Source organism: Pomacea canaliculata, linkage group LG10 (assembly GCF_003073045.1).
Source record: "Pomacea canaliculata isolate SZHN2017 linkage group LG10, ASM307304v1, whole genome shotgun sequence".
Classification (NCBI taxonomy): domain Eukaryota; kingdom Metazoa; phylum Mollusca; class Gastropoda; order Architaenioglossa; family Ampullariidae; genus Pomacea; species Pomacea canaliculata.
Genome location: NC_037599.1, coordinates 13,891,808 through 13,917,596, shown reverse-complemented (window position 1 = coordinate 13,917,596; position 25,789 = coordinate 13,891,808). Strand labels below are relative to the sequence as shown.

Sequence of the window (25,789 nt, the reverse complement as noted above, 5' to 3'; positions counted from 1 at the left end):
AAAGAGAGAAAGAGATGAAGAAAGAGAGAGAGATAAAGAGATTGATTCGTTGAAACTTTAGTAAAGAGCTTTTCTCCACCAAGGGTATGAAGAACTGAGCAAAGTCATTTTATAGCTCATGTAGATACTATATGTGACACGTCACTACAGGTGACATGCTGCAGACACTATAACCAGAACACGACTCCATTCCTAATGGTGACGATTTACAACCGAAGAAATAAAAACAAATATTGTTGACTGCATTTTGCAAGATTGCTGTGTACAAACATTGTGTAACCAACATGTATTACCAAGCATTGCACTATTTTGTATGACAATCATGTACAAACATTGTGTGGCCAACACGTACACAACACGTACACAACATGTCAACATAAAACCAACCATAGTCCCTACGTTGCAATGTTACGTATGATGTGCTAACAGTGTCAACCGAAGTCCCACACACTGGACATGAAGTTGCCGGTGTAAAAGGCCATTTGCTGACGGTGAGAGAAGTGTCCCAGTGACCCATCATGCCATGGACAATACCAACAGCTGGTGCTGTGCCACTCACACGCCGGGCGCCCGCTGGTGTGTCGGAGTCCGTGAGTACGTGTGACAGGCGGATACTCACCACTCTGCACCCACAGGGAGTCTCACTCAACCATCCTCCGCCTTCCAGGCCCTGGAACTGACTGGCAGTGGTCAGTGGTCAGTGGTCAGTGGTCAGACAGGGGGAATCTAGAAACACACAAGCCGAGAAATCTGTCGCCGTCAGAGACAAGATGGAGCAAGAGTCGGACTTACGGAACTCGGCAATACCTTGACACTAACCCTTGACCCCCAATACGCCATCCCTCTAAGTGTTATTGTTCAGTACGTTAGTGTTCAGTGCGCCAGTGTTCAGTATGTTAATGTTGAATGTTCAGTGTGTAAGTGTTCACTGTGTCAGTACACGAAGATCGTTATTTCACTTGCAGCCAGTTGGTCCACGCGAGGAGCGAAGTGCACAGCTACAGGTCGTGACATCACGCCAAGCGTTCATTTCATAGTCACACATGTACACAAATGTCACAAATGTTTAAACATATCAAGCAAAAGAATTTCTCATAATTTACAAAAGTCTTGGCTGCATGCAGTTTGATAAAAATAAATCATTGAAAGAATCCATAATTACGGCAAGTACGTGATGTAAAGGCTACAGCCAATGGGCAAAATGTCAGCGTACGTTTAGTGGGCGTATCCGTGAAATAACGTGATGACGTAACCTCAGTAGGCGTGTCCGTGAAATAACGTGACACGTTGTAACGTCAGTAGGCGTGTCCGTGAAATAACGTGATGACGTAACCTCAGTAGGCGTATCCGTGAAACGACGTGAGACTTTGACCTCTGCCTGGAATATCTCCCAAACGATAGTTTAGACTTTGGAAATATCTGTTTTCTACTAACTAAAATCTGTCTTTTGAAAAAAATGTCACTACGTGGAATCGTTCAGACAGCGGTGCACCTGAAGTCGATATATATAGGTGCTCCTTGCACTTTCTCTTTCTCTCTTGCGCGCACGTGTATGTATGTGTGTGTATGTGTGTATTTGTGTGTGTGTTATAGAAGGATAGAAGGGCTGTCATCATAGGCTACTGGTGAAGGCTTCTCCAAGTCCTGACCCCACCACACGCAGTGCAGTTTGTCACATCCACAGTAAGGTACGTAGGTACAGGAATGTAGAAGGCTTAAAGCAATGTCGTTCATAAGGTGTAGTAGGAGGATTGAACACAGACTCACATGTAACACTCCAACATATGCACAGGATGCTGATGACAGATGAGCAGCGTTCACCGCACATTTCTTGTCTAAGAAACAGAAGAAAATAACCAAGCATCATGATTTAAATGATTTAAATGCATGCACAAGAGATTCGCTTACACCAACAGTAAACCTGAGCGCTGCGTGCGCCCACACACCCAACCATCCATCACATCTGTTTACATTTTTTTCAAATAGTCCTAACCATTCAACAAAGCGACACACAGAAAAAGACTTTATCTAGGAGCTTATTTCAGATATCGGAATGTCATTTGTTTCAAACAGCAAGAGAGAAGCATGTGGTCCTAAAAATCAGCATCGCCACTTGATTTAACACGTAACACGAGGCTTGTCGGGTGTGGACTGTCGTCAGCAGCACGTAGTAACCACGTACCCAGCAAAAGACTCGAACGTCGCAACTGCCAGGGGGGGATAATGCAGCCCCGCACTGCGCTACAGTTCTCGTCCTTTAGTAATCGTAGCCTTAACATCAGCCTCACCATAAAAAAGCAGCACCGCGACTTTTGGAAATACGATGAAGGCAAATCTTCACTTAAGGTCTGAAGGAGCTCTGAGCCTCAACTGGAGCCTGGCTGTGAGGAGCAGTACGGTAACACGGGGGTAAAAACGGTCAGGGCCATTTGGGCCGTAGACATCTCCTGTAAGTTTAGATGCAATGCCGTCGTTATGTTTATAGCTTTATTTTGAGTAGGACGATATATGGACATCTATACCATTTGTTTTCAACTTTACATTTTTAAGAAATAGCAAATCAGCGGCATTCTCTCCTTGAGGTTCTGTTGAGGACGCTAGAACTTTCCAAGTAAAAACATGAAGTATGGCGGCATGTTTACAGCCTGCGAGGATTTGGCCAACAGCTAACATTCTGCGTATGAAATAATAAAAATATGCTTCTAGACTTTAAATTTTACCTGTCTTACTTGTTAACCTCTCTTTGATTGTATTTTAATTGGAAATCTGTAGGAAAACAAAGCAATTAAAACTATCTTAAAAATTAATTGAAACCTGTAAACATTTAGTAAGATAATGAAGAACCGATTGACAGCACATCATCATATGACAGAAAATATATCACACAGCAGCTAGCATAAAAAAACAGTGAGACAGTATATTGAATGAGTAGACAGTGTCACGAAGTGTCACAAGTAGATGGTAAGCCATGAATATACAGGTGAGCATCGAGCGACATCAGGGAACTAAGCACTAAACCACTTTTCTAAAGACTTATTTCTGGTGGAAAGCGTTAGGAGAGAGAGAGAGAAAGAGAGAGAGGGTGAAGAGAGAAAGAGGTAAGAAAGAGAGTGAGCGAACTGTTATCATCATGTATTTATTACTTTAACCTTCTCTTCCCTTAACTATTATTTACCTGTCGGTTGGGTCAAAGAGCAACCCCAGTAAGCGTGCCCTGGTAAGTACAACATACTGGAACTGAGACCAAATACTCCGCGCAGTCATCTTCATCGGAAATCGTTATCACTATCATGCATGAAAGGAAACAAAGCTTGAACTGAGAAGCAGGACGATGATACTATTGACTTGTTGCTTGTAGAAAAGTAAGAAAGTAGTCCATGCATCTGATAGTTTTACATGCTTCTGGAAAAAGTGCGATCAAAGCGAGAATCTATGCCTGCTTCTCCAGCAGAGGAGTGTAAGTGAGAAGACAGAAGGAAGAATTATTGACTCGTAGTACAGTGGAACCTGCCGCACACACCATCGGTTGTGTAAGACACTCAGTGCACTAGATGGAAGTTTTGTTTTCTTTTGTATTGATGAAACTTTCACAGAACAGAACAATTCTTTTGTAGGACTCGTGAACTGCTCAGACTACTCAGACTGAGACACTAGTCGCATGCTTTCTGCTTTCGATGGGGGGACTACTCTTGGTAATGGAAACTGCAGGAAGTACGCTGCGGCCTGTGGGCATCGAACCAACAGACATGTGCGTCTACGTTCTTCACCACTTGGCTCTCTGCTTTTCCCACAGTAGTAAGATGTCTGTTGTGACATTCACACTCAAAAACCCGACTGATGTCACACTGACACTGATTACGTACACACACTGAAAACATGGCTGCCGTCCCATTGACACATTACAACATGTTGTCGCCTCCGCAGTGATCGGAATTTTGTTGTCCGCCAAAATGAATTGCACCGGCCATGTTTTTCTGACAAACTTTCGTCAAAATTCTTTGGCTATCGTCTGCAGGCTAGCCTCGAGATGTATGAAGTTACATGTCATTTCAGAACTCATGTCAATGTAGATGTATTACTGGACTGCTGGCAGACGATTTTTTCCAGTTACCTGCTAAAACGAGGCATTGGACTACAAAGCTTCCGGTTTAGTCACATTCTTAGTTACGGCTCGCCGAGACCAACAACGGATCCCTTCTCAAGAGGTTAGCCGTTGGTCTTGGCAGACAGACAGCAATCCACCTTTAGACATCAGTGGTATGAACACCTTCACGAGCAGGCCATGCATCTTTCTTTTTCCCTTGATTTATGTCTTCCCCCTCCGTCCATCTGTGTTCTTCGTTGCTGTAACACAATTGTACGTGTGCATATATATATATGTGTGTATGAGAGAGAGAGAAAATGTCAGTTTGTTTACCACACATTCATGTTGCTAGTTTGTGTAAGTTCGGTTATCCCAGACGGGTATAATACCCGAGGTTGTTACACAGCCTTCATTAGCCTTATTAGATGAGATCGGACGTCTTTCAAAATCGAGAGATTGGCCTGAAATATGTTTGTTGACAGCAAAGGTGAAAACAACTGTCATCGTTACCGAGCGAAACCTGACAGTCTCAGTCTCGTGGTTTTTAAAATGATGCTGCAGAATCCGAATACAATGTCAACAGCGTTAACACGATGTTTTGCACGATGCTCAGACTTCAATATGATTCCTCAGAAACAGTAACAGGGAACCGGTGAGCTTGTCCCTTCTAATCCACACAGCCTGCTCGAATTACCCTGCGCCTGTCAGCTCTAATTCATTACAGGGCGCTAGAGTTACACTGCGCCTGCTGCTCCTAATCCATTACAACACCCAGCTCCTGTTGCTCCTGTTTCATTACAACGCACTACAGCTACTCAGCCCGTCTGCTAATCCATTACCCATCGCTCGTTATTCCTAATCCATTACCCATCGCTTGTTATTCTTAATCCATTACCCATCGCTCGTTATTCCTAATTCATTACCCATCGCTTGTTATCACTAATCCATTACCCATCGCTTGTTATTCCTAATTCATTACCCATCGCTTGTTATCACTAATCCATTACCCATCGCGTGTTATTCTTAATCCATTACCCATCGCGTGTTATTCTTAATCCACTACACATCGCATGTTATCACTAATCCATTACCCATCGCGTGTTATCACTAATCCATTACACATCACTGGCTGTTTCTTATCCATTTACTTACAACCTCACAGCACGCGTTGCACCCAATCCATTACAACGCCCTAGATTCATACTGCGCATGCGCAAAAGAGGAAGCCGTTCAGACAACTGAGTTTCCGCAAGTATCTAGCGACAGGATGTGACTGGCTGTATCTTGTCAGGTGACTCAAATAATAATTTATTACTACACCGCGCTTCTCCAGTGCTCTCACTCTCACCCGCAATATTACACCCCTCGCGCGCTCACGTCTCGTGAAGCCTCTTTGCTCAAAACAATCTTCTCTTTTTTCATCTTTCGATCTTCTGACATATTTGGACCAGTCTGGAATTTCCTGGCAGTTAAAACCCAGGCGTATAATAATCTTGTCTTTATGTTTTCTTTTTTTGTTATATTTCAAGAAAAGAGTTCGCTTTTTATTTCAGGCCGCCCTGGGTCACCCTGTGTCGAGGCAGAACAGCGACTTCCGGCGACTCCACTCGCGAAGCGACTGTCAAAGAGAAAGCAGCTCTTTCGGTGTCTTGTTCTACAGACAGATGAGCTATTTGAGAGTGGAAACCTTTTTTTGTGGAGGATAGTGCCGTGGTGTGATGCCCGCTACCACCCGCCTCGTGGCCTCACTCTGGGACTTGGGCCGCACGCGCAGTCAGCGGACGATGAACACTTGTGTGCCTCATCCCTCAACTGAAGAAAAGCTTTAGGTCTTACAGACACACTTGACACAACACGGAGTTTTAGACAGGTCTGGATGATGCAGACCTGTCTTTGGTTCCTCACCAGAGTATTGTAGTGCAGGTACAGCTCACCCTTCCCTTGTAGTGTCGTCAGATCGCGAAATAGTTGTCATCTTGTTAGTACTACCACCACGACCACTACAGCAACAACTTCTCCTCTTTCACTTACTCTTCTGCTCCTACAAATATTGAGAATCGAAAGAAACAACAGGTAAAAGTAAATCCAGACAGTCCCTGGGTGGGGAAAGATATGAAGAGTGTGAAAAACATTCACGAGTTTTACAAGTCACAAGTGCCTGTAACTTTGTTAAATATTGAGTACCATAGAGCAAAGAATTATCTTTTTAATAAAAAGGATTCTAGAGAAAGAAAAAAAGCGAAACCCACAAGTTTCTGTTTTGTGACCACGGGAAGAAAAAGGAAACTTAATGGGTTAGTACCACAGACAGAAAACAGTTCCAACAGGTAGGACAGCGGAACAAATGATAAGATGTAATAGCCGGTTATTATATTAACCTATAGATACAGCCATTCAAATCCTTTCTTTGCGACAGCCATCGTGCGAGCGAGACAGACAGAAAGGGAGAGAGAGAGAAGTAAAATGAACATACCCTTACTGATGACAATGGCAGTGGTGAGGGAGGATGCAATATTGCCAGAAGCCTGAAGCAGCGCGGCAAATGTATCAAGACTTGTTTCACTCCAGTTCAGAACACCTGCCTGTCACTGAAATCTGCTTTCAGCAATCCATCCCTTCTGAGAAGCCTTTCTTTGAGCTTTATCATGCTTAGCTGCTCTCTGTAGTCTGAGCCTCTGCTTTTTCCTGCCTTGGATCTTCAAGCACATCCCCCCTCCTTTCTCTCTTTCTTTGGAGAATTTTCTATTTCGTTGCACAAGATATATGAGACTTTTTCAGACGCCATAAAAATAACAGAGGCTTGCTTATCGCTTAACATTAATGAGTGCATCGCAAAATAAATATCTGAAGCAAAGGGTATGCCAGTGAAAGCACCCGTAATGAAGTACAGATGTAAGTAATGACATCCACAATACTCTCTGCTGTTCGTGAAGATGAGGTCTTCGTAAGTGTGGCACGTCCTCGGCAAGGATGTAGAGTATGTCTATATGTTCTTATATAACGGTGCATATGTAGACTAGAAATTCTCTGTCACACGAGTGATAAGGATGACTCACTGTCAATGTGGACAGTTTTCTGTTCATTTTTGTAAGTGTCTGTATGTATATTTGTTTTTGATTAGTACTTTGATCCCGCCTTCATAGTGTGGGAAACATTATAGCTTTATTTAGACCTATTTATACATACATAAGCTGCACAGTTGATTATTTATCTCTATTAATGATAGTTATTCCTCATCTCATGATAATGATGATGTCTTTAGGGCAACTGCTTATAATGATTTCCATTATTGTTTGAAGTGTGTATAATTAATACAACTGTTTATTCTGAACTCCATAGCCTCTAAAGTCTCAATATTTCACGCAACATATTATTCATACCTCATACAAAACTTATCAAAACTTTTCTCCAAAAAGCAAATATTTTCGTGAACATTCGGATACCTTTGTGTAGCTTTAATAACTTTATGCGGAGCTTCACAAAACTGGATGCGATGAAAGCATCATCTAATGACGGCATCAATGTAACTTAAAAATCAGACAAATTGTAGATTCTAATGGCAGAGACAAAACATTAGGGTACTTGAAAAAAGTTCAAAGTTGCGCCATAGAGAGAAAATACAGAGATGTCCTGACCTGGTGTTCATTTGGGTTAGTATAGTTTGTTGTTTTAAGTATAATAATAGTTCGGTTTTTTTCTTGAATAACTATTGCCATGATCTACACTTGTCAGTGCATGTTTCTTCTGAGCAGGTGTGCCAGTCGTCTTGAAATCGCAGGATGAGGATACCGTTACCACACCACGACACCTCCCACCTTGTGAACACCTGGTCATTCCCCGTGATGTCACACACAAAACCTGGCACGTACAGTGGTGCTTCATTAACACGAACTAATTAGCATTGTTTTCGGCCTTATGTGATCTCAGGTGAGAGATTAACGGTGATGATAACAGCCTTTCACGTCGGATCCCGTGCTGACCACAGAGGAGCCGAGGACACACGTGCCTGCTGTGTGCGCAGCTACGTCATTGTCAGCGCGTGCGTTGGCGTGTGCGTGTGTGTGTGCGCGTCTGTGTGTGTCTGTGTGTGCGTGTCTGTGTGTGTGTGTGTGCATGTTGAATTGTGTGTTTCTTAGTCCCCAGCAGTAAACACCGAGTCTGAGAGCCACGTGTCCTGCACGCAGCCAAGAGCCCAAAAGTAAGAAGAGATGCAGCCTCACAACCCAGTGAACATAAGGCCAGCACAACGACAGCCACGACATTACAGCAGATTAGGCTTAATATCGGAGAACACAAGGCACTTGGCGTCCAGTAATGATTGGTGCAAGTGCTGTGCATTAGCGCCTTCACTGCAGACGACAACTTTTTGTGTCCTCTTGTGCACAGAAATCATTTTCTCCAATTGTGGCTGTACTACTTTTTGTATGTCTGTTAGCGAGCCGTGAGTCGGTGCCTCTGTGAGTTCTGTGTGCCAGTCTATCTGTTTTATTGTTGTATGTTGTCATATATATATATACACATGTTTTGCACACACACGCGCGCGCGCACGGACACACACATACAGAGTTTATTTTTAATTGTTTTCTGTATTGTGTCTGCCGAGACATATAATTACTTATGGGCGACTCGGACGGCAACGATCAAGATTAACTTACAGTCAACGAGACCAAAAGTCTGCAGCAGTTGCTGGACATGCCGAGGACCTTTCTTCAGGCGCCGTGGAAAGCATCACCCTGCAGGGTTAATCAACTGTAGCTTCCCCCCCTGCTCCGAGGGAAGAAATGACAGATTAAAACGCGGCAATCGGTGGATTTTGTGCGGCCTTGTAGATTGAAAAGAAAAGTGAGAACATTGATGTCCACCTGAGCACTCCAGGCTCTGCAGTACACATTCCCCCGGTGCTCCTGCAACCAGACCCCCGCCCTGAAAACAGCTTCCTTCCACCTGGAGTACAGTCAGACATTGCTGGGCATTATTGCTGTCTGTGTGTTCAAACATGCTTTGGTCCCGAAATCATTGTAACTCTTGATTGAAACATATCACACCTGGTCTTAGAATTTAGTGAATTTCTGTGAGATAGACAAAATATTCTTACGACTTACCATATATTTATCAATTTTTCTATTTTCAAACATGCCGCTCTTCCAGCGAATGATTTTATGTCAGGTGTATCTCTGTTTATATGTCAGGTATATCTGTTTATATATTTATATCTACGTGTACTGAGCTGATGGAGACAAACACATTTCACTCCTCGCACCCGGCTTTCGCTGGCGAGTAGTTCTGAGTGCTCCATCCGACTCCGCTTTGATGTCTGGGATGCTCCTTCCTCTCAGAATTTAGTACACGTTCTATCGAGGTGCTAGTTGTGTGATTGTTAAGTGATATGTGATAGCTAAGTGATATGTGATAGTTAAGTGACAGTTATGTGATAGTTGAGTTACAACTTGCGCACGGACGGCTAACATCACGTGACGTAGCGGGTTCAGACCGGGATCCGGAAAGTTCGTTTCTTTGTGTTTCTGACCACTGTGTTTGAACGAAGCATGTTAGTGGACAGGCATGCAGACAGGCTAACAGGTCTTTTGACTTCTTGTTAGGCCTAGTTAGTGCGCTTCCTTGCATGTAGAGCATTACAAGTCCAACACCCTGACAGCACATCCTTCTAGTAAGTACCCAGCTTCATCCCTTCTTTATTTGTGGTGTGTGTGTGTGTTTTATATCTGTGTGTGAGTGTAAACATAAGGACACATGATATTTGAATAAACCTGTATGTATGAATGATTTTGTCAGCGTCGTGTGACAATTGAAATGTGATTTAAGATTCTAAAAAAACCACTTTGAGAGAAAGTGCTTCAAGAGCAAGGAGACATTGGAGAAACAAAATCGCCTAACAAAAGGTGATCCTGACCGAGAAGCATGCACCTAATGGAGGTTAGAAGAGAGATGTGTTAGTAGATAGAAAAACAGAGAGCGATGTAAACAGGTAAACAAGAAGTCAGGTGGACAAGGAGTCAGACATGCAGGCAGGCACCGTTTATTCTGACACCGGTACAGCAGACGACAAATACAAAAGAAAAGCCATCGTCAGCTTGTGTCGTGAAAAGGTGAAGGTGTGGAAATTAAACTTCCAATGGAACCCGAGCGCTCAGATCAGCTTTCTGTCCTCAGAATGGCGACGAGGCTGGAGTCTTGCAACTGTAGCACTAAATGAAATCCAACCAAAAGCAACGGGAAAACGATTCCAAGACGAGTTCCCGAAATGTGTTGCTGCTAATTCACGATGTGGGTTAAAAAAAATTGTAGTCTGATTTCTGTTTATCATCACAATTAAATCACGTTCTTGTGGCAATAGGGAAGCAGCAGCCAGGACAATCAGACACGTGGACAGTCAGAGAGAGAGATGTGACAGAGCGACAGCAACCACCACATTGTTAGACACCCAGCGAACAATCATGACTTTGGTAGGAATTAAATACTCAAAACCTATCGTATTAAGTGAACAATTGGTATGGATGAAAGTAGCAGGGCTTCTGCTAAGGCTAAATTCTTTGGGGTCCCAGGGACCCCTTCAGATTTTTAAGGGGTCCCTGTTCTTCGCCCAAATTTGAATGGGACCCCATTGACGAAAACTGAAGGGGTCCACCCTATAGACAGAGTACCCCCATACCCTATGGAGTGCCATGATACCATATAGACGTACCATCATACCCTATAAACAGTGGTGTAATGTTTGACACACACGACACCTGCATACGTCACTACGTGGGTGTAGTTTACCTGACACACGCGATGTACATCAAGGTGAGGAGATGTATTGCTGGCGGTGTGTGACCTATACCACTCGCACACAGTAATCACCAAGGTGTGAGCCAGGTACACCTGGCATCAACAACCAGTGGACATTACCTTGTGGGACATAAATGTCTGTCACAGACGGCCCCCAGCAGGGTGTGGGAAATGTATGTCTGACACAGACGACATACATCAGGTGAAAGAGATTTTTGTCTGGCGCAAAAAACATCCTGGGTAGAAATTATAACCTGTGATGTATGGCTAGTCCTGATGTAAACGTTTTTCTAAGAAAGGAAAGAAATCAACAGAGAAGCAGCTGGTGCAGCCTCCCTGCTTCCTCCCTTGTGTGATGCTACTGGCTAATGCTGCTTCCTTCCTACTCCATACACCAGGTGACACTTGGAAACTAGAGTAGACTTGAGAAGCCCATTCCAGCTCCACAGTCGCTACCTACCTGTCTCACAGTTCTTACTTACCTGTACCACAGTCCCTACCTTCCTGTACCAAAGTCTCTACCTACCTGTGTCACAGTCCTTACCTATCTGTATCAGTCCTTACCTATATTTATCACAGTTCTAACCTATCTGTACCACAGTCCCTGTCTACCTGTGTCACTGTCCCTACCTGTATCACAGTCCTCACCTACCTATATTACGTTATTCCCTACCTACCTACCTGTATCAGTCCTTACCTACCTGTATCAGTCCTTACCTACCTGTATTACGTCATTCCCTACCTACCTGTATCAGTCCTTACCTACCTGTTTTACATTCCCTACCTGCATCAGTCCTTACCTACCTGTATCACAGTCCCTGCTTGTCATGTCACATACCCTACCTATCTTTATCGCAGTACCTACCTGTCTACATCACAAGCCCTACCTCTGTATTACTTGCACTCAGTGGTGCAGTGTGTGAGCCCCGCCACACGTGACCAGAGCTGGCGCCACCTGTGAGTGGCGGCCTGCAGACAGCGTGATGTGTCGCCGGGCAGCCACTGGTCTCGTCAGGTGTGTGTCCGCCATGAGCGAACGTGATGTCACCTGAAGGCAAGAAGGTATCCAGACACGTGTAGCCGTGTTTGACAAAGGTACCACTGTTTGTCACAGAGCCTCACTACCTGTCTGTACCACAGGTTCCACTGTCTGTACCAGACCTGTCACCTGTCTTTTATCTGTTTGCGACAGCGGTACCACCACCTGTCACTTACATCGCCACACATCTCTCACGTGATCTACCGTGTAGATAAATAACATGAATGTTGACAAAACACAAAAAGAAGATAAACAGGACGATACCACTAAACAAAGATCTATTTTGTTGCTTGTACAATAGAGTGCATCTTTGCTCTCAGAAAAAGGTTTCATAAACTTTAGGTAAGACAGCAATAAAGAACAGTTTTTGTCCATTTGCTGAGGGTGTGTGGATGCTCATAGGTAGACTCTACACACAACCTTTCCTAACCTGGGTATCGCTACAGAAGGACTTGTTTGGCACCCAGGCTTTAACAACCTGGGTATCTATATAACTGATATAATTGTTAGACAAACAGACATTACTCTTGAAAGCTTGACTAACCAGTGAGTGTTATTCAGCTGTTCACTCTCGGTGACGTCATTACAGATCGCCCAATGAAAACTCAGCTTTGACGTGTTAGTTGTAAGTTGTATAATGTACAGTGTACGCCAGAATATGTCAATTTGTAACTGCTCTGTCACATTTTTGGTTGTTGTGCATACAGATTTGTGAAAGACCTAACCCTTAGTAACTGAGCTGCCATGGGAACCGACAGGGTACCTTCTGAACAATGGGGGGCAAAGCGGCAAACTTCTAGTTTCTCAGTTTCGTCTTTTTTACCAGTTTTTTTGTGGACAATTTTTCAGACTTTGTTTGTGGAGCGAATTTGATAAAAACGTTCAAAACGAAATACGTTGTCAAGGAAACATTGACTACGCCTGTCGTCTGCCAGTGTTTATATTTGTTTAGATTTTGTCTTAAAGTGTTTTAATTTTAAAACGAAGCAACAGTTGAACGTTGATGTTTTTGATAAGTCTGTTGAGATATAAGAAAAATGATTCGCCAGACAGAAGAGTGGATGTGAACAAGTGCGCGTCGCTCCATCACCCAACAAACCCTCGCACCTTGCTTCAGTGAACTATCTGGGGCTACTTTACAGTAAAATATTCAGGACACACTGGTCTAAAGACCAACCTGAATGGTTTGCGGTAGATAAAGGTGATATAAACCTAACCTGTAAATTTTAGCTTTCAAACCATCTGCTAATTAATTATCCGCTAACAAAGTACGCGATTCGTACCTGCGATCAACGAGCGCCGCTAACAGTGTACTACGTCACGCTAACAGTATACTATACGTCACTCTAGTGCACCATTCACAACTTTGCCGGCCTATTTTGGAGGCTGAAATGTACAGGTTAAGTTTATATTGCCTGTATCCACTTGTGAAAAAAAAAAAAAATGCAAACCGTTGCGGTTGGTCTTTAAACGAGTAGGGGTCAAGATTAGGGTTAGAGAGGCAGTAAACTGTAGATGGCTAACCAAGTCTAGTAGGAAGTGGCGCTTCTCTCCTTCCTGCGTCTGTTCTAGTTCTTGAAGAATCAGGTACCTGTTGCTGCTGATGGATTCACTCGAGCAAGACTCGATCCCCGTGACTGCGTCTTTGACGTTGAGGAGGCTTCCATCAAGTCGTAGCACCTCCTAGTTTCGCCCTACCCCATAGGTCATCAGTATACTAGTAAGTCAGCATGTCAGTATGCCAGTAAGTCGACAAGTTATCACTTTACCACCATCACCATCACCGCCGCGATTTTGTCACTTCTTCTACGTTTTTTTTCAGCTATTGTTGTTATCCCTGTCCTCCTAATGCGATGACAACATTGCTGATAATAATCGTTCGAACTGCACTTCCCAACGGAAAATTAAAGGAAAGGATAGTTTGTTCGACTCGTTGGAAAAAAGCTGTTTGTGTTTGCTTTTAGTCCTTTGCCTCATGCTCATCTGTCTGTTTTTATTTATTTTTTAATGCATGCCTGCATTTCTCTCTCTCTCCCTCTTCGCAATATTTTTTATACACTAAAGAAAGTCACTCTTCTTTCTCGAAGTGAAAACAATGTCCTCCCAATGTGGTTGCGACTCCACTGGTGTGACTCTCTTGCCGAGGGACGTCGACCTCGCGAACAAGATGTGTCCCCCGCTCGTGGGCGGCTGTGACTACAGAGGTCTACAATGTCGTGCAAGATTTGTTTTGCCTCACTGCGACCCTCAACGTGTGACGCGCGCCCTTCTGTCACCGGAAGCTTGTCCCCGGGCCCTGTCTTCCGCCACCTCGTGCGCACTGACTCATGTTATTTGTCTTCAAGGTCAAGTTTACCCCGGGGGCTGAGGACTCTGTTTATGGAACCAGATTCTAGTCCCTCCCTGGAGCAGTCCTCCAGTCGGAAGTACGCTCGCTGGTCACTCCTACCTCCTCCAGGGGGTGACCATTACGCTGAAATTACCGTCCGGAAATACGACGAATTTAACTCTTGAACTCGCAGTCTCGCTCTTGTTTGCTGGTGTTTACAGCTTTCTGGCGGCTGTCCTCTCTCCGCCATCTTTATGTCGGTGAAGATGTCATCTTGTTATGACATGCACTATTTACATGTGTCATGTAACTTTATCTTTTCTTAGAATGTTTCCTTTTTATATCTGTTTTTATATTCGCCATTGATACTGTAGTTTTGTTAAAGTAATCCAAGTGTTATGATTCCAAACTCATTGAAAACTCATCGTTTCTAGACTATTACCAACAAAGGAGAACATCGAGTGGCCAGTGTTATCAACTTTCATTTCATCTGTCGTTAATGTGATAGCCAGCCTTGATAAAAGTTGTTGAAAGGAAAACTAAAGTATAAAGTTGTAAGTACTGAAGTAATAAAAAGGGCATTGCTGCTGTTTGTACTGTAGCAAGCAAAGACATCAAGTCTTAAATTCTTTTTTTTTGAGTTATCTGTCCGTGTTTCATCATCATTTGTATGTTTTTCTTTGAAAGCGATGCAGTACAGTAGTAGGTTATGGTAGGAGCCATTGTGATCGGGTTACATTTTAATTTTGACGAGAAGCTAGAGACAGTGTTGCTAAGGTGCTAATGATGTAAGGTCTGAGGTTCCTGTCGAGGGTTACACTGATGAACTCTGTTGTCGGCGCTGTCTGCCACCTGCTGTGTAAAATACACCTGAACCTTCACCTGAGGATGCATCCATTGTTTTGATATCTCTTACTGACATGAGGCTGCAACTAGTTTCTACAACACAGCACTTTTTTTTTTTTTTTTTTTTTTTGAAAGGTCTGTCGGACAGGTTGACTAACGGGGCGCCCTCCATGCGGCCCTTATGGGGTCCACACCCACAGCTGCGTGGGTTCGATACCCGAGTGCCGCAGCGAACTTCTGCAAGTCGACCTTCTGCAAGTCGACTGAACTCCCATTCATACTTGGCCTCCATATTGTCAAACAAGTTTGGATGAAGTTCAAGATGTTTACCAACTTTACAATAAATTATTAAGCAAGTTTATACTTAGCTCAGTCTGTTGAGCAAATTTCCAATATTCCGGACGCTGACAAAAAAACCGTTTGTTTTTTGTGACCTTTACAAACCTGGTCACACACTCGACGATATTAGCACGGTGTCGTCATGCAATGTACAGAGGTGTGCTAGCGTGTCGTCATGCTAATGTACAGAGCTGAGCTAACGTGTCGTCATGCTAATGTACAGAGCTGAGCTAACGTGTCGTCATGCTAATGTACAGAGGTGTGCTAACATGTCGTCATACAGAGCTGTGCTAACTAACGTTCATCGAGGAACGCTCAGTGTCCCATGGCTACCTCATGCTTCTTGAAAATGAAATCTGCGGACATTGGAGAACATGAAGATAGTTCCTTCATATCTTCCTGGTGCGTCCGACATCATCTGTCTTCCTGTCTTCTAGTCTGCTTGACTTCTTCCTACTGTGTCGTTTGTGTGCTCGTGTGTGTGTTTTGCAATGCTGTTTACTCTTGTCAACAGTCGGCAACTGGATAATAATCTCAATCACACCCACTCGACATCTTTATACTACGCGAATGTTGTCCCAACATCTGACCTCACAGCACTTCACTTTGTCTCACTCCTTCTCTCTCACATGCTTTCTTTCATGCACACACGCATGCAGAAGGAACACGCGAGCTGGCGGGTCGAGTCAGCCAAGACAAGAGCCTGCTTCCGGTGGAGGTGCGCGGGTCGTGTCCCCCTGCAGCAGGACCAAACCACTGGTCGTCGCGAAGAAGGACCAGCACCACTGGCGTGTCTGGTGAGCAGTGTGTTTCAGCGCCTACTTCTGTGACACGTCAGCGACAGCCGTCAGGACCCGGAGTGGAGGCCGAGACAGAGAGAGAGAGACAGAGAGCCCGAGTCTGGGCCAGGCCCTCCTTAGTTGCCAGGTCAAGAAGCAGTCAAGAAGCAGGCCAAGTCCAGGAGCGGCCACTTGCCGCAGCAGTTTGTGCCGGCCGCTTCCACGTCGCCTCCACACGGCACGAGGGTTGGGAGGAACGGGGGCCGGCGGCGCCGACACCACCCACTCCCCTCCCCCCCCTCGGCTGTGACGACGGCGAGCACCGACTGCACGACGACAGCTGCAGTGTCGCAGCCTGGACGCTGGGCGCGCGCCGCATGGCCGTCAGGACGTTTGTCTGCGGGACTTGCGGCTGCTCCGACATCAGCAGGACACCTCACCTGTCTGGGCCAGACTCCCCATCCCCCTCTCTCGTCCCGGTGTCCTCCATTCTTCGGGTCTTTCTTAGCCTTTCACTGCCTCCCACCCCTCCTTTGCTTGCTGTCCGATCTAATTATGGAGGTAAACTGCTTACCTAAACAGAAGGCTGGACAGATGACCTGCAAGTAGTCAGTGCAGAAAGGTTAAGTGTAGGCAAGGTAGGTTGTTAAATTTGTGTGACGAACTCTGGCACCCTGTTATGTCACTATTGTATATCGGATAGACTCAGTGCTCAGCTCTTGTATAAACCTCACCTGTTGCCTGTTTAGCGCAGTCCTGCTTTCGTCAGGTGTGCTGTGAGTGTGTGTGAGTGTGACAGAGCAGGTGCATCACAGCAAGCCGAAATGAGGCACGTCTCCTGATAAACATCTCCTGATAAACATCTCCTGATAAACATCTCCTGATAAACATCTGATAAACATCTCCTGATAAACGTCCTGCAAAGTCTGACAAGAGAAAGAACTCGAATCAGTCGGCAGTACGAACGACAGAGGACCGCTCGAGCTCGACACTCCACCCGCGCTCGATGCTCAGCAGCCTGACACTTTCGATCTTTTGCATGTAGAGTGACGTACACTTGCTAAAACTGTCGACCGTCTGGTGTACAGTGGCCGAGCGACCTGCCTACAGTCACACAACTAGTGGCGTGCAATGACCTCATGGATGTACAGTGACGTACACTGGGTGACATTCTCGGCCTTCTGCATGTACAGTGACATACATTGTAGACCTTCTGCATGCACAATGGTGTACACTGGTTGAACTTGTCGACTTTCTGCATGCAAGTGATCTCAGACTGCATCCACGGGTGTTGGGACGGTTAGAAAACGTGCACCCATAGGGAGAAAAGCGTTTGCATCAAAGTTAACTGTGCAGATGCATTTGTCTGTGAGAAGAAATAATTCTGTTCCCAAGGGGACTACTGTTGAACAGCCACTTAAAAATAAATAATTCCCAATAAATAAATGACTCCACTTGAAGGAAAACTCGTTGTATTCCGTTTGTTGCAGTGACCTCTAGGTTCAGGAGTAACAGGAGTTATTTATTATTAAAGAAACTTGCAGTAAAGGTTTGCTTATTCGTGGTGTGCCCAAACTCTAGTAACATTGGTGTGGGTGGAAACGACTGCCAAGAGCTGAACTCGACTTTCGTTTTGTGGAGGCGAGAGGTAGAGTTCCCCAGCTCGGGTCCGCGAGCGCTTGACGAGAGACTTTGCCGCGATTATTACCGGTCCACACGTGGAAGGCGGGCCCGCCTACCCGAGTCTGCAGACAGCCACCCGTTTCTCCCCCTACCCAGCCCTACCCTTTTGCCGAGCGTGTCCTCCCCTGTTCCTCCACCCTCTCCCCCCACCACAACGGTTGTGAGCGGCCCGACAGCGAGGCTGGCCGCAAGACGCGGCGCTGTGGGTCCCCGCCCCGCACGGCGTGTGGATGGAGGAGGCTGCCGCCCGCCGCCCGGTCGATACGCCAGCGCTGCCGCGCGTCCAGCACCAGCAGCAGCAAAGCAGCATCGCCGACATCCCGACGTGGGACCCACAGCCAGGTCTGGAGGAGCCAGCGTGTTGCTGTGATTGGCTCGCCAGCCGTCTCACAGCCCGGACAGCCCGTCACGGGAACAGGTCCCCGCCTCACGAGCCTCACTCTCACTGCTCCTCACACAGAGATGCTCGGAGACAGGGAGGGGGGCTGAGGATGCCGGACACAGACCTGCCAGTGTCATTGTCTACAGCAGCACCACAGTGTCAAGATCGCCTTTAGTGCTTGCCTGCCTTGTCAAGCAAAGAAAAGGGGAAGAAAAAAAAAAAACAACAACAACAAAAAAATAAACAAAAATAAGGTGCGACACTTTTCGCCATTGGTGGTCGTGACTAAGGATCTGGCGACTGGCGTCCTGCTCACCTGGTGACTCGGAATAACTGCAGACAGACCTTGCAGACGAAAAGCATCCAGTTGGTCTGGTCCAACATTTTCGGAAAGAAAACGGATAAACCGCAGGAGAAGGAGACTTTGTAGTCGTGTAATCGCCAATAAACATCTTGCGGCCCTAAGGGGCTAGTGTTGTCGTGGTGCTATCAGCAGGACAGTTCTTCATTCATTCCTCCTTCATTCCTTTACCAGCATCCGGCCACTAGTGCCTCCTCGCCACCTCCTGCCACTCCCGAAAAAAAATCACAAGACGAAAGTAGAGATGGTAATCTTGAAGACGTGGTACAGGACATGACATCGCCGGCTGTCGTAGGTTTCTGATGGCGAGCATTGTCAGCTGGTCAAGGTGTAAGACACTCAGCAACCGATGTAGACAATCATAATCAGTCTAGACATGCGAGGTTAGTGTAGACACTTATAGACAGTGTTATTATTTGTCTCAGCGTTCAACACCAGCTGACTTCAAGAAGAGTGTAGATAGTTATCGACTCTCAATGTAGACATTCATCATCAACAGTGAAGACATTCATTATCACCAGTGTAGACGTTCACAGCTAATGAAGTCGTTCATGTGTTCACATCGGGAACAAGTGAGGCGTCAGGCAGGAAATGACGCACCGAGTTCGGGGACATGTCGCCTGCATGGGACTCCATCCTCCATCGAGCCGCCCTGTCGCACCGGCTGACTCTCGGGATCATTCGGTAATCGGCAGACATCTTATGACAGCGACCTGCAGGTGATGCCAACTTAGTTGCAGACAAAAATCGACTTTTTCTTTCAGCAGGGTGTCTCTTCAAGACGAAAGCCTGTTAATATGTTGTCACTGAGTGCAGACGAGCACTGCTTCAAGAGAGAAAACTCGAATTGTTTCAGCATTTCTGAAAAACTTTGGAGAAAAATGCTGTTTGAATTAAACGAATTCCTTATCAAGCCACAACCTTTTGTCGCTACAATCAAAAGTCATTAATAAAAGAAGGGAAGTACCTGCAAGGGAGGACATATCTTGAATAAGGGAGCAAACAAAAACAGAGATCAATCCGCGGTCCTTTTTTTTTTAAAGAAAGGACAAAGCAGTATTCACTTGATGAGACTTTAAAAAGTTTTGAATAGTCAAACTTTTTTAAAACCTGTATTAAATCTCCGAGTGTTTTTATTGGCTTGCTAGTTATTGTTAGTGACAGTATATGTGACATCTTCGCCCTTTAACCCTTGTGTCACATGTCAAGGAACAAGAGTTTTTCTTTCTAAAGGCAAAGAAACAACTTTAAGAACCAAGGAGTGCGGAGGTTTTCATTAAACTGTCACTGTCACTGTCACTGTCACTAGACAGAAGCTCCTGATGCCACGAACTTTCACCTCCATCTCCCGATGACGAAGATTGGGGGTGTGGGAACAAGAAAAAGCGAGATTTCGGAGGAATTCAGTGAGTGACAAAAGGTGGACTGGGAGGGGACATCCCATAAGGTCAAATCTCACCTTTGATAATCTATCACAATAAGCAAGTAAACAAACAAAGGTGCAATGACGGCGATACCTTGCTGTGTAGTCCAACAGAACTCTTGGAGCTGCGACAGTTTGTAGGACAGGACCATCTATAGAGCACCAGACCCTATCCCGCTTGTCCACTAAAACTACCGGCTGTCTTTTAGGACCTCATCAACATCTGAGATGGCACATCATAAACCGGCAACTTCAGACAGTTTAAGCTCTTCTGCCAGTCTGGAAAGTCAAAAAGAAGAAATGTTTGGGGCGTTTCAGAGCTGGGCGATCAAAAATTACGGCGACAGTGGAAAAACAAAAACTGTTACTCGGAAAAAATACGAGCGCATTGTCAGGACGTTAACGGGTGAGGAGCAGTCATCTGCTGAAAACTCCAAATTTCGATTCTGGGTAAAAGCCAAGGGATTTCGTCTCGGCCCCCTCGAATCCAGTCGACATGGAGGCGGAGCACCTCGGCGAATCCTCTACGTGCCGTCAAGAAACTCAGTAAGTCACGCAATGCCTAGTGAAGTTGTTTGTCTGTCGGTCTGTCTGTCTGTTGGTCTGTCTGTCTGTCTCTCGCGATCTTGTTCTCGTCTTGAGTGAAGTGACTGAGCGAGTGAGTATGTGTTTGTACATGTACGTTTGTGTGTATGTGGATAGTGTGTATATGTGTTCGTGTGTGTGCATGCGTTCCTGAGTGCGGAGAGCGGAGAGAGTAAAAGAAGAGAACGATGGGAAAAATAAAAGAACACAGACAAGACCAATGTTGATGCCCTTTAGAGTTTAGACGCTTGACAACATTGAGCGACAGTGAGTGTCACAGCCAGTGTGGATAGTTGAGAGCTGTCAGCACAGCATGTCTGTGACTGTGCTGCTGGGGCTGAGGTCAGAGGCGGGTGCCACTGTCTCCCGTCTGTCAGCGCAAGCACCACACAACCACGTGACCTGCACCACTCACTCTCCCCTCCCCCACACCCCCGCACTGACCACCTGCCTGTCACAGCTGCCGCGTGTATCGGCGTTTCGAGCGTCAGACGTCACACCTGGCCGACTGCTGCTTTTGCTTAAAAACAAACAAACAAACAAAAAAAAACAAACAAACAAACAAACAAACAAACAAAAAAAAAAAAAAAAAAAAAAAAACAAAACAAACTTGCAGACCTGACACCTAACGCCGTGCGAAATCGTCTTGAAATCGCGAATCAGATCCTACCTCACCTCCACTGACTGTTAGCAGTCACACTCCACACATTGCTCACCGTCACGAGTGGCATGTCACACCCCGAAGCCTGCCGACTGTCAGACCTCAGAGTGCGAGCACGGGACAGCTGTCTGTCACGTGTACCGTGTCACACCTCACGGATTGTCAGCTATTACTGTCATTAGTGTCATAATACACACCTCACAGTGTCTGTGACATGTCTGTACAGCCTGATTATTATGTCACGTGTCATGAGTACACACCTCACTCTGTCCGTTGAGGTGGCGTGTGTGACATGATGACAAATGCTTCTTCAGAACTTGTTCGTTTGAAACAGTTCGACACACAGTCACTTGCTTTTGAGTTGTAGGAAAACTTTCACGGGATGCGCGACTAATTGTCAGAATAATTAATAGACAGTTGAGCGGGTAGTTTGCTTATGTTTGGGGATGAGGTGTTTGTGGGCGTGTCAACTTTTACGGGTATAGGTTGATAGGTGTTTGTGGGCGTGTCAACATTTGTGAGGGTGACTATGATAGGTGTTTGTGGGCGTGTCAATTTGTATGAGCATTACTGTGGTAGGTTTTTGTGGGCGTGTCAACTTTTACGGGGATAGGTTGATAGGTGTCTGTGGGAGTGTCAACATTTGTGAGCGTGACTATTGTGGGTGTTTGAGGGAGGGTGTCAGTACATGGGTAGATCTTTGTCAGTCATAAGTTCTAAGTATAATAAGCTCGTATAATTATTTTAGTTGTTAAACAAACTCAACCCAAGCTGAACACATTCAAAGCATCCTAAAGTCTGGTTTAATTTAAATAAACATCTAGCATTTTTTTACTAATGTACTCTGCGCGTTAATTAAAATAAAGGGAACAATCTTGATTATTTTTACCCTCCTGTAGTCACACAGGTAATGATTAAAGCACCATGCTGGGATCATGGTATGGAGGAGACTTTTTGTACAAGGTGTTCTGTCCAAGACGAAGGCAGCGACGGGTGGACTTTTTGTGAGCAAGTCTAATTACTGTGCATTAGAAGTGCAGGTCGCTGGGCCGTCGTCAGCACGAGCGCCATTTGCAGGCCTTGACAGTCGCCATTAGCGACAACCGTCTGCGAGCTTCCAGAACCCAAGCCACCCCGCTGCATGTAGTTAGTGGGTTTTTTCTTTTTAAATCTCGAGTCCATCAAGTCATCTCGTTTCGACATACTCTGGGTAAAAATAATGTCTAGTTCCACCCCACTTGCTTTTCTTATTATCTTTAAATGTACCTTAAATGGACCCCAAACTTTTCGTTAATATATATATACTTTAATTTACCCTTTAATATAACCCTAACCCTTGTTTGACATATACATTATACTTTCTTATAATATAGCCCTAAGCCTTCATGCTTTAATGCAGTTTCTCAGTCACTGGTTTCTCAACATGAAGCCAGTCCATATGTTAATCAGTCTTGATATATCTTCGCATACTTTCTCAACAACAATTGATTAACCGATACCTATTGTCGAGGGAAATCACATTAAAACTTGAGTCCCCTGCCTATTGCCAGTCTTACTGCACGAGCACGTCACGCCCTCGGACAGCCAGCAGGCCTGACAACAGACTGTAACATTATTGTAAGTGCCGGATAGGTCGCTAGTTCACACTCCTCGTGATGTTTACTTTGCTGACAGAACTGAAGACCTGTTACTGAAGACGAATTCTCAGAATGTCGTAACGGTCACCTGTCACGTGACCACACACCGCTCCACCCAACCCGTTAGTTAGAGATACGGGTATAGAGCCAGTCCACATGTCTACTATTTCCAGCAGGACTCGTGACATTCCGACAACAGTTCTAGTCAGGTGAAGTGACATTCTTGCAAAAGTCCAGTAGTAATGCTGGGTCTGTGACAATATCTGAAAAGACTAACCTCAAATAATTTTAAATCACAATTTAAAGTTTTAATGACTTGAAAACTGCGATGTCCGCTGTGTGTGGACATTTACCTGCTGCAGTCGACAGCTGATGTTTTTAGTAAATTGTTTTACTGACAGCAGCACTTAGTGTTAGTGTTAGTGTTATGTCTAGTCTCTAGTGATTGTGTGATGTCTAATCTAGTGTTTGTGTTATGCCTAGTGTCTAGTGCTTTTGTGATGTCGAGTGTCTAGTGTTTGTGTTATGTCGAGTGTCTAGTGTTTGTGTGATGTCTAGTCTCTAGTGCTTTTGTGATGTCTAGTGTCTAGTGTTTGTGTTATGCCTAGTGTCTAGTGTTTGTGTGATGTCTAGTCTCTAGTGTTTGTGTGATGTCTAGTGTCTAGTGTTTTTGTTATGTCGAGTGTCTAGTGTTTGTGTTATGTCTAGTCTCTAGTGTTTGTGTGATGTCTAGTGTCTAGTGTTTTTGTTATGTCGAGTGTCTAGTGTTTGTGTTATTTCTAGTCTCTAGTGTTTGTGTTATGTCGAGTGTCTAGTGTTTTTGTATGAAGTCTAGTCTCTAGTGTTTGTGATCCACACAGTCTTGGTGCAACTTGTACTCGCCTCTCGTTTCTTGCCAACCTGCAACACACAGTTTCACGGTTTTCTTCAACGTTTTGTTTTTAATGTTTATAAAACTGTTGTTTACAGTCAACATCACACATGCACACACACACAGAGGGTGTGGGCTGTCGCTTCACCTAACGAACGTCAGGGTCACTTTTATAACAAATGTTAACATCTACCGTGTGTCCCCTTTGACCCTTAGACACGCGCGCGCACAGTGACCTATACTCATCCCTCTGTCTTCCCCAAGACTCGGGCTTATGACCAGGGACGATTTCTTTCATCATCTACCACTTGAACAAGAGCAGTACAGCAACCCAATATTTGATTTATGAAAGTGGATGTAGTGTCTATTTGAATCGGCGATAAAGTCATTTACTATGTTAATGATGATTACTTAGTTTCACACATAGAGTATGTACACCTACAGTTTGAACAATCAGTCTCGAAATATTCACCTTAAATTAATATCGATATTTACCTACTGTTGAAGGAGATATTATTGATAGATTAGCCTACTGTTTGGACAAGTAGTGTCAACAGATTCCTCTGCCAATCAAGAATCTTCAATCAGCCTCCATAGGTTAATCTGTTGCTGGAACAATCTGCCGGCATGGATTGCCTGAAGTACTGACAGACAGCCAGCCATTACTAACAGTAGATTCGGCTGTTGTTTTAAGAATGTTTATTAATCATTTCACAGTCAGTAATCATTTTAACAGTCAGTAAACAGTTGTCTCTAATCAACGTCGATCAAAGCTCGTTTTCTTTATCTTCTTTATCGTCAGTCACCGATGTTCCGCGATGACGATGGGCGTTGTGACATGGCCATCATGTCCGCCTTGAGACTGTGTTGTGGGCGAAAGGTCAGCAGTACTCCCTGGTCGAAATATCACAATTAGTTCCTGGGTCAAAGGTCAGTAGTGTTTCACTAAAATACTGGCACCGCCGGTTGTTTGCACCGTTCTTGGAGGCTGGAGGCGCTGCGCGACTTGCTCCAGGTCCTGAGTGATCTGCTGCTCGTGCTGCTTGTGGGGCATTGCAACAGGGGCTGTAGGGCATTGAATAGGGGCCGTAGGGCATTGCTGTAGGGCGCTGCAACAGTCAGAACACTGACCCTGACACCAGACACCTGCAGTCCCATGACGGAAGTGAGATTGTCTGTGAACGTGCGGCCATATCTCTGAACGTGGAAGTCAGTTTAGTGAGTGTGAAGACAGCAGACATGAACCGAGTACCTTTGTGCTCGCAGACAGAATGTGTGAGGTAGTCTACATACACACGATACGTGAGATTATATACATACACACTGTGTAATCATATACACATGCTGTGTGTGGGAATACATCTGTGAACATCATAATATTATATTATAATCCAACGATAACGGGGTGGGAGGCTGGGTGATAATGAGGGTTGTCGGGACAGTATCATGCTGGCACGTCTAGCTGACATTAGCACCACGTGATCGGCGGCGACAGGTCACAGTCCGCCCCACGCTACTCCCCCGATGTGTCGCCAGGCTGCTAATGGCTCGCAAGACCTGAGCATCCTGCTCCTGTGTTTACTCCTTGTCTCTCCAGGAGCCGAGACAACAACAGTACTGAGACAGTAACACAGTACAACAGTACTAAGACAGCAGTACAACAGTACTAAAGACAGTAAGACAGTACAACAGTAGTGAGACAGTAATACATCAGTACTAAAGATAGCAACACAGTACAACAGTACTGAGATAGCAGTACAACAGTACTAGAGACAGTACAACAATATTGAGACAGTAATACAACAGTACTGAGACAGTGCAACAATACTGATACATTGTACAGCAATACTGAGATATTGTTCCACCATCCAGAGACAAAAATAGAGAATGTATAATACTGGTGAGACACTGTATTGAGATATTATACAAATATTTAACACAACATAAGACATTTATGCACACATTTATGTGAGTACACGTA

At 45.0% G+C, this 25,789-nt stretch overlaps 1 protein-coding gene across 1 annotated transcript in view; it reads left to right on the top strand.

The window, feature by feature from the left end:
• Window positions 1–17,778: 17,778 nt before the first annotated feature.
• Window positions 17,779–25,789, top strand: part of LOC112573513 (nucleolar protein 4-like) — a 142,184-nt gene continuing 134,173 nt past the window's right edge. The window contains exon 1 of the mRNA XM_025253962.1: window positions 17,779–20,600. Within this exon, the coding sequence (XP_025109747.1) occupies window positions 20,283–20,600 (318 nt within the window). The 5' untranslated portion in view covers window positions 17,779–20,282. The remainder of the gene's footprint in view (window positions 20,601–25,789) is intronic.